The sequence below is a fragment of the Carassius gibelio genome, chromosome A11 (genome assembly GCF_023724105.1).
Source record: "Carassius gibelio isolate Cgi1373 ecotype wild population from Czech Republic chromosome A11, carGib1.2-hapl.c, whole genome shotgun sequence".
In the NCBI taxonomy this organism is placed as follows: Eukaryota; Metazoa; Chordata; class Actinopteri; order Cypriniformes; family Cyprinidae; genus Carassius; species Carassius gibelio.
This window is the reverse complement of record NC_068381.1, coordinates 20,016,120-20,026,276: the sequence shown is the minus strand read 5'-3', so window position 1 is coordinate 20,026,276 and position 10,157 is coordinate 20,016,120. Positions and strand designations below refer to the sequence as shown.

The 10,157-nt window shown below is 34.8% G+C and overlaps 1 protein-coding gene across 16 annotated transcripts in view; it reads right to left on the bottom strand.

Moving 5' to 3' along the window:
* Window positions 1-421: 421 nt before the first annotated feature.
* Window positions 422-10,157, bottom strand: part of LOC128022622 (adhesion G protein-coupled receptor L2-like) — a 96,851-nt gene continuing 87,115 nt past the window's right edge. For 4 of the 16 annotated variants that reach the window (XM_052610341.1, XM_052610343.1, XM_052610342.1 and 1 more), the window contains 5 exons: window positions 9,989-10,117; window positions 8,092-8,188; window positions 6,565-6,693; window positions 6,177-6,194; window positions 422-3,174 (listed from right to left, as the gene is read on the bottom strand). In XM_052610341.1, coding sequence (XP_052466301.1) covers window positions 2,423-3,174; window positions 6,177-6,194; window positions 6,565-6,693; window positions 8,092-8,188; window positions 9,989-10,117 — 1,125 coding nt within the window. In that variant the 3' untranslated portion in view covers window positions 422-2,422. Of the gene's footprint in view, window positions 3,175-4,525; window positions 4,579-6,176; window positions 6,195-6,564; window positions 6,694-7,285; window positions 7,341-8,091; window positions 8,189-9,988; window positions 10,118-10,157 lie in introns of those variants that run through there. The other 12 variants (XM_052610345.1, XM_052610346.1, XM_052610347.1 and 9 more) reach the window with 11 other exon arrangements.

Below are 10,157 nucleotides of genomic sequence, written 5' to 3'. Positions count from 1 at the left end.
CAGATGATTTCAAAGAGGCACAGGGAACATTTCGAGGTTTCGTCAGCAGGTGCTGTCTGAAAGAAACTTTCTGATGACTGATAGTTTCAAACAGGACTTCAGAGAGACAGGTTCAAAACTTCATAAACTGCAGCTTTTTCCAGTAAATGCACTTTCCATTCCCCTGTGCACTGCCCTCTAGCTAGAATGCAGCAAACTGTTTCAGGCTGTTTTTGAAGGTTCATATTGCAGTTTATGTATCAGCTTACAGTGCTGTTCACTTTGATGTGCATCACCAGTTTAAATAGCATAAACATGCCAAACCACTGTGATAAAAGACTGAATACCGTCTCAGTTTTACAATGCATTGACCTGATCTTTCTGATTCAGTATCTTTACACAAAAAAAGTACATTGTGAAAATAACAACACGGCATTACACATTCAATTAGACAAAAATTCACATTTATTTATTGTTAAACAAGTGTAGAACTTTACATCCTTTTGTAGAGATGGGCTCCTTAACATGTTTATCAAAGATGGGTTTCATAATTATGCTTATGAGGATGAACTACGTCGACCAGTGCTGTAAAATATTCACAAAAAGTATCATTTTTAAAGAATAATTTAATAAATAAATATCCAACCCCAGCTGCAGTAACATGTCTTTGAAGAAGAAGATCCTTCATGCTCAGCTGCGACCTTCAGTCGCTACATTTTTCATGCTTTGCACAGATTTGCACAAAATAAATGTGTGCAAGGCACGAGAACATGAGAATCTACTAAAATGAACTGATCTAAAGGGGCAAAGCCATTTTCATGAACAGGGCAGAGGTATTTTGATGTCTTTTACGGCATACCTCATCAAATCTTTTTACATATTCATCTTGTTTTCAAAATCTCTTCATTTGCTTTATGTTTGGGGTTGCTCTTGATTATTTCATAGCAATTTATTTTACACAATCAGTACAACAAAATATATTGTTCTATGTTATGTCATTATCCTTGACAGTTCCGTGTATGATCGAGAAAATATAAGGCAAAGATTTGTTTGCTAGTGGTCATATGGGATATTGTTGATGCTTGTAAAGGGTGTTACAGGACTCCTTGAGTTCAGTCAGGACAACCTCTGCACGTCTTAAGGTCCTGGAAATTCCCTTTTTGTGTATAATAAAAAAGACAAAGCAAAATTGCATTCAAAAGAGAAATATGTGAACATATGTACATCCTTTGAGAAACGTATGCACTGGAACGAGAAAGACTTTATTTTTTTTTGGCTTAATTTTATGTATTTATTTTTTTAAGTGTGAAACTGTATATCTATAACCAGGCCCACACGGAATCTGCAACCACAGAAGACTGGAGATTTCTTCAAAACTAGAAGGCCCTCAATCACAAAGTTCGACTTCATCTGACCGTTGCTTGTTTGCTTATTAAATAATTGTGGCTTATATTCAGCTAACAAAAACAGGGTTACATTTAAATATTGCAAAAAATATATTTCCTTATTAGTTTTCTGTCTTGGTTTCCAGGAAAAAAAGCTTTTTGTTTATTTATTTATTTATTTTTACAAAATGTCTTGAATGAAGATATTTCTTACCCCATTGGTAAATGTCTTTTCTTTTTTTTTCTTTTCTTTTGAGCATAAACCTTAATTCTTGTGCTGTGCTGAAAATCCTTTACCTAATGTGGTGTTGCCAGCCATTTAACAATTGTTTAATGTCATGTTATTTTTTATCATCATCAAGTCTCGGATTCAATCTTTCTGTCCAATTGTTTTCTTTCAGATGGAACAGATTTTATGTTTCTTTTTGGAACTAGATGATTGTAGGGTTCATTGCCAAGTCAACACTTACTTTTATACTATTGCCGCATTTATTTTTATTTAGTTTTTGGCTGTGGGTTAAAGATAAATTCACTTCCCCCCTGGAATGTGATTTTGATCAAGTATGACCACCATGAAACACGATTTTGGTGTAATTCTGATTTCCAATTGCTGCTATTGGGCTTGTTTTAGCCTTGATTTGGCTAGTTTTGCATTTCACATGGGGTGGTTTTGTTACAAAGACCTGGCAACCCTGGCTTATTCGCCTCAGTTTTTGAATGAAAAGCATTATTTGTGGATAATTTTCATTCAAAACTTGTGCTAATTGATAAAAAAAAAAAATTATAATATAGCATTTTCGACAGGGAACACAGCAAGTGCTGAGAAATGTGGGTGAAAAAGAGAGTTGTTATACCCTGTTTGAAGTCAGTGAATTTAAGGAAGAAGACTTTCTAAAATGAGATTAAAAGTCTGCAGATTTCGTCTGGGCCTGCCTGTAACTCGTTGGACAACAGCAGTACATGTGTGCAGTTATGTGGGCGGCTTAAAAAGGAAGACCACTCTGCCACTGATGGATGGGCGGGGCTGTGTACATGGTGGGCGGTCCTTACAGTTTGTTTTAAAGGCTTGTGATCAGCTGCATTTGTCCCTCTCGTACGTCCCCCTCGGGGACACAAGCGTCTTTAGAGACGGGGATTATGAGGCCCTCGCTACTGTCTCTGCTCATGTGATAATACGCGTGCAGCTGCTGGTCTGACCCCAGGTTGGGCATGCTTTTATAGTAAACGTCTTCGTTCGGACTGTGTTTGGATGGCGAGAGGTCCTGGCCAACGTCTAGACTGCTCTCCGAGAATGGCGAGTCTCTGAGGTTTGGCATGCTGTTGTACACCGAGTCTCTGTTGGGCGAGGGCAGGGCGGTTTCAGCCGGAGGTGGGAGCTGGCCGATGTGGGGATGCGAAGGGCCCCCGTCCGTGTCGGCCCTCGCTCTCTCCTGCGTGTGGTACAGGAGCGAGTGAGTTCGCTGGGGTATGAGGGGGGCTTCGAGTGTGCGGGGATGCGTGTGGTGCAGCCCCAGACCGTCCATCTCGCTGTCCCCGCCAACCTGCACAAGGGACGACGTCTCCGCGACCACAGGCTCCTCCCCTCTGCTGATCCCCGCCCCCTTTTTGGTGCTGATCCGGGACTCAGCTGCCCTGAGGTTGTTGTGCACAAGCTCAGAGATGATCATCTTCTCGAAGGCTGTTTCATTGAGACTGAGCCCGCAATCCACACTGTCGCTGTAGTTATGAAGTGAGTAGCTGTTATTAAAGTTGCCATTGAGTGGTAGAGTCCCGAACGTGTTCGTATCTCTGCCGCTGGTCACCGAGTGTCCTGCCACAACACAAGAGGAAGAAAAACATTAGGTCGGCTGCTCTCGCAAAATCTGATAAATAAATTCACAATGTTTAATGCTGTTTAGGATATGCATTTGAGTCAAATGCTAACATTTTTAGAACATCAGAAACAAATCGGAAATATTTATTCTGCGCATGCAAACCTGTAAGATTATGTTAATAAAAATGGAAACTATATTATCACCCAATGATATATTAAAAGTTGGATCTTTAGTGAGCATACATACAGTATACTCACATTAAGCAATACATACTATTTAGCAAACCTTGGCTTTGTTTAAATTGTCGAAAATTGTAAACTTTTATCGAACAGCTCTATATATAAAGTTGGATGCTTATTATATCCAACTTTATTTTCATACATACAATACACTTCCTTAAAGCAATGTATACTATATAGTTAATGTCAGCTGCCTGATTTTTTATTTATTTTTATTTTTAATTAATCGCAAAATAAAAATATATTATCACCCAGTTCTATATATAAGTTGTATATACTTGCATAGGGCAACAGATATTATATAGCATATCTCAACTGCAAAATGTAAACTATATTGAGGCCCAGCTCTTAACTAATAAACGTAACTGTGTACATATATAATAAACGTAAATGTATAAATATATATATATATATATATATTTTTTGAAAAGTGCTATTAAAATACATTTGAATTGATTTAAGTGACAAATTTACTAAATCGCTGAAACTACTTTCAGTGTGAAATTATGCATTATTTGCAAACGACACACAATCCAGGCCCTAATAATGTGTAGTTGTATTTCTGGATTTTTTTAATTTATTTTTTTATTTACAGTAAAGTGCCTGGATCACAGATCTACAGCCCCAGCAAAGTATGCCAGATCACAGTAGTCTTCTACATCTAGATGTACCTGACCTGATTTGCATAATTCCCTTACTGAATCCACAGGCGCAGGCACATTTCATTCTTTGTGAATTCTCCACAGTTTGAAGTTCAGAATTTTTCCCCGATCAAACAATTTTGAACAATTCACAATAACCAATTTCAGAACACTGGTTTCAACTACATCCCAAACAACATTAAAATCATTCTGTAGGCTTCGAACATCACAGACAAAAATGAAAGAGTGGCACAGATGTGTATTCACAGATGAAAAAGCAGTGACAGTCACAGAATTCATCAACATCAGCTTGTATTTGAAGCAGTTAAGGCGGTGGGGGTGAAGGGTTTGAAAGAAACAGGAAAAAAAAGCAAAATTAGAAAACACACACACAAACAGCCATTTCTCACACTACAGAGAGCCAGTGAAAGCCAAAGCATCCAACAGACAGGAGAGAGAAAACTCACTCTGAACAACTCACATCAAGTCTGTCTGTTCAGGCCAGCAGACCTGAGCGCTGCTGATGAACGAAAAGAACACAAAACAAAAAGGAAAATGATTCATTGTAAAACACGATGAGATATCACTAACAGAAAAAAAAAGGGTGAAGAAACAAAACAAAAACCAATTACAACGTTAGCGCAAGCAAAGGACTTAGCAAATTAAATTCATGTCAAAATTAAGGCCTTTTCCCTCCGTTAAATGTCACAGTTGGGTTTGTTTGCAGTAGTGGACTGTGGTAATTGGAGCTCATTTGCGCACCGGTGGATGAGTGGCTGTCTGCATGAGCTACCATAATCTTTAACTGCATCTTACGAGAGCCATTCTCAGAGACTTTCCACAAAAATGACAAGACAAGGGAAGGAGACGGCATATGGGAACAGAAGAGGGACAGTCATTTGAGGAAAGGGAGTTTGAGAGATTTTTGCTGTATATTGAGACGGAAGGGCTTAAGAAACATGAGGGTTTTTCTCTATCAGAATTCCTCTCTAAACTCGAAAACAGACAGATCGAGGTGTTACACCGGAGGAGGGATCCAGAGATTACACTGGGGACACTATATATACACAATGGAAGCCCGTTTCGGCCATGGGGTAAAAAAAAAAAAAAACCTTTTCACAATCCTGACTAATTTCTCAGAATTGTGAGATATAAACTTGTAGTTGCGAGTTATTAAAGACCAATCCAGAAGACAAAAAAGTCGGTCACAATTCTGACATTTTCTTACAATTGCAAACAATTGTAAATCCATATTTTAATTAATTTCTTTATTTATTGGAAACAAGCTTCCATAATATATGGATACCTGGAAATATAATAATAATAATAATAATAATAATAATAATAATAATAATAATAATAATAATAATAATAATAATAATTTAACACCACATCAAAATAGGTTATTTACAGAAGAAAATAAATAAATAATTAAAAGGAAGTTAAAACAAATAAATTATGTAAAATAATAAGACTATAACTTAAATGACAAAAAAATATATAACAAGAGTATTTGGACACTTTTTAGTTTTAGTGGAACATGTCTATAGCTAATGTGATGAACTACACCTGTGGATATTTTGCAAGGAACCAATGTAAATTTGATTGGTTCTGACTTTATACATCCACAAAAAAAATAAAAAATAAAATAAGATTTTAATTTTCATAAAACATCAGAATCTCAGTTTCATAAGTGAATGAGTAACATGCAGTTAAACATTCAAATTTAACTACAAACTATGTGCTTTTCATATTGAAGAGACTGGCCTCAACATCTGTAGCAATTCAGCTTTGAACTGAGAAGAACATATTTGGATGAATCCAGCCCAAACGAGACTGTTTAACAAAGAGAGAAGGCGACTGATTTTAACACATTCTCCATTCAGAATGATGTGTGTACATGTAAGAAATCTCTGTTGTGTGTGTAATGGGCATGCATCGTGCCATCATCCCAAAGTTGTAAAATGCGGAGGCGATGAAAGTATTGTTTCACTGAGAGCAACTGTAATGATTTTGAACAATGTGCTGACAATATGTGGATGGTCTGTTGATGGCCAGATAGTTATGTTATGGTAAAGCAATTTAATTTGATGGGCAAATTTAAAACTGATTGCGTACTTGTCTCTCTGTAGGTCACTGAGTGTGTGCAGGAAGGGGAAAGAGAAAACAACAGTTAACAGTGTCAAGTGTAAAAAATTAAACATAAATTATTTGCTTATTAATATTAAATGAAAAAGAAATAAAATAAAAATGTGTGAGCATAATATATATATATATATATATATATATATATATATATATATATATATATATATATGTATGTATTCTTCATAGTGAAGAAAAATAGCTTTCCCCTGTGCTGTAAAGCCACACACAGAGAGCTAGTTTTAGCTCAATAAATCGTATCTATCGGTGTGATTTCTGAGCACAGACGGGCTGAGACTAGTTCTCTGATAATACTCTTGAGCAGAAGGACTAAAGGAGTGTAGTGGATTAGTAGTCACACCTGGAGAGTGAAAGACTGGCACCGTTGGTGTGTTACATACGATAGTTTCAGCCAGTAAGGTGTTGTAGGGGTTATTAGTGCCTTGTGGTCTCAGAAGAGGGTTAGTAAGAAGATAATTGCCCGTCATTCCTGAAGCAACAAAAACAAGAGGACAAATACGATTATTTATTTATTTGACCTAAGCTGCATATTTATGTAATATAATTGGTAATATTAAATCAAATTAATTTGCAGAAATTTTCACATCACCAATTCTATATGTTAACAATATTTGTCAATGGTATCCTCCATTGAAATTCAATGGGTGAATATTGCCAATGCCAAAACACAATAAAAATAAAAAATAATAATAATTTAAATTTAACTACCATACTGGGCACAGCTTCTTACTAATTCATAAAAATAAATAAATAAATAAATAAATAAAATGTGCTAAAAATGAAAATTCCAAATTTCTACAAACTTTTTGTCCATCCATATATATATATATATATATATATATATATATATATATATATATATCAAATATATCAATATTGTAAATGAAAACAGTCATTGTTGTTATTGTCTCTAAACGGAGACACTGAAGCACAGAAAGACAAATACTTTCTTTTTTTTTTTTTTGTACCTTTTGTGTTTTGTGCTTGAACGCGTGCATTAAAAGCATGCTGAGTGTTTTAGAGCAAGCCAAACCAAACGGCTCTGAATAATACAACCTTACCGCAGGTCAGCTAGAGTTGAACATCATCTTCTCATCACATGCATTTCAGCCCTGGCTAAATAATAAATGACAGTTTTTTCCTAAATCCATGAAACAGGTGACCGAGGGCATATTTTCTACTGACTCACTATTGTAGCTGTGTAACACCGGCCCAAAAGGGGCTTGTCTGAATTCTTGTGTCTTTAAATGGATATTAGTCATTTAATTTTCCAGTTTAGTCAACATGAAATCAAAGTTGATGCTATTTACTTTCTCAATACATATTCCTGATGTTTTTGTGAACGATTCATTACTATTCAAAAGAAGAAAAAAAAAAAAGTTTGGCATCATATCTTTCATCAAAATGAAATGACTTCGCCTCTGAAATGACTTTCCTTTCACACCAATCTTTCTTATTTTTCATCCATCGCCTCACCCAAAATACCTGACACACATTTTTCATAAGCTTATCAGTTGAATAAATAACTTGTTTAACATAAATGTATCTGGAATATGCATAAATACACATAAAATCTGATTTCTAAAGCAGGCCTAATTGAACTTAAAATAAATGTCAGAGTTCTTGAAATGCTTAAAACACAAATTAATTTGGTATTTAACTCAAATGAAAATTGAGGAGTTCATTACTGCAGATCTTTTACAATTGTTGGCTGTTAAGAAATTTGATTAACTATGAGGTCAATTAAATACTAAAGTATTTTGAACAATTGAATTAAACATGGCTGGCTGATTACAGATCACTATGTCTCGTCTATTATTTCAGAGAAACATTTCCATGAAACCGAGCTGAAGTGAGTTTGGCTGACCTTGGTTGAGGGTGGATGTGCTGTTGATGTCTCCTGAGATGAAAGAGGACTCGGACTGTTTTCTGACTGTGTCGTTCCACATTCTTCTGATTCGACTCTGATTAGAGGAACAAACAGCCATGAAACAATGATCACTATCTTCAGGAAGGAAAAATTGCGTTCCATCTTTTTAAAAAAAAAAATTCTGATATGTAAAAAATAATTTAGATGGCTTTGGACACTTCAGTCATCTTATCTGATGCAATGACATTCATACATTTCTCAAAAAAATATCAAAGCAAGTGGCATCTAGAAGCAAATGATAGCTTTTATCAGAACTAAATTCCCTTTTCTGAGCCTTTTCAATGACTTTAAAGCAACTGGTAGCAGTCTTTTTAATGCATTCAGAGACAGTTATCTAAAAGTTCACGTGCCCTACCAGAGTAACCTCATGTGTATTTTAATTATTATCCTATAAAAGACATGTTCTATTAAAAATGTAATAAAGTGTAGCAATATTATCTTGACAATTAAAAATGTATTTTTGTGAAATATTTTATCTAAAAAGTGTTTATGATACGTCCTTAAAAATTCCCTTAGAATTAATGAAATTTTTTTCCCCTTGTGTTGTTATTACTTAGTGTATTAATAATTATGATTTCTATATTTCTGTGTTATTTGCAGTGATCAAATATAGAAGCTAGATTCTTTAATCTTTTTACTGATTGCACAGTTTGTCCAGAGTGTGATGTTTAGCGTGCTGTGAAAGTGACACAACAATAATCAGGGGCCGTTGACGATCTTTGACAACAAGGTGGTTCAGCGATTTCAATTATTATTGTTCAAACCTGTTGTGAATTGGAGTAAAAGATCTGAAATATCTGGTCTGAGTAGATCTGAAATCTCAATTGGTAGAGCATTGCGTTATCAAGCGCAAGGTTGTGGGTTCGATTCCCCGGGAACACATGATAGGTAAAAATGTATAGCCCGAATGCACTGTAAGTTGCTTTGGATAAAAGCATCTGCTAAAAGCATTAATTTATTTTAATTTTTAATTTAATTTAATTTAATTTAATTTAATTTAATTTAATTTAATTTAATTTAATTTAATTTAATTTAATTTAATTTAAATAGTACAAATGTAGGCAGTAAATAATTTCTAAAGTAACATAAGCTCCTGTTCTATGCTGATACTGTTACAGTTTCAGTCTGATTTGTCTGTCTGTATTTAATTAAACTGCCACGATACATATATTTACATAGAGCATTTGAATTAATGTTGTACATTCACAAAACATTTAAGCAAATAAATAGTTAAAAATGATATTCATACAAAGTCTATATAAATGTTGTGCTTTCCATTTATGATAAACTTAATATGATAGCTTCATCATCATCATCATGTATATGCTAAACGTTTGTCTGCACATGTTATAATTTTTAAATAAAATGCACAAAGTTTCTTTTCTACATAATCACTTTGATTTGTTTGGGAAGATTGTGTTATATAAAATACTCTTTTTTTCACATTACAACTATAAATCAGTATGAAAAAAATATCTGCAAGACAAATGCTACACATGATATCATAATACTGTTTAGAAAGTAAATATTATAGTATTCCAGACCCCTATCTAAACATTGCATAGTATACACAACTATTTATTTGATTCACTATAATATGATACAATCTATCATAAAGACGTTTAAATGAAATCTCTAAAGTCTGTCTGCAAATACATGAAAAAATAATAATACTGACAAAAAGCTCTGTGCCTGTGTGTGTGCATGCACTGGATCAGATGGAAACACTCACAGAGTTTCATTTCATTCCAATATGAAATGTGTCTCATAACCGACTGTTGCGTTGAAAGCCGTTGAAATGAAAACATGGAAACTGGGTCAGTAGTGTTTGTACCTGAGTACCAGAGGAATAGCGAGCGCTTGTCCGTGTTGTTGAGGTCTTTGTGGAGCTGTGCGAGCTCTCAGTCGTGATCCCGCTACAGCAGTACGAGTGTCGGAAACATTTGCTGTACTCTCTCCGAACCTGCAGTTCAAAGGAATGTTGTTGTTTTATCAAGTTAACT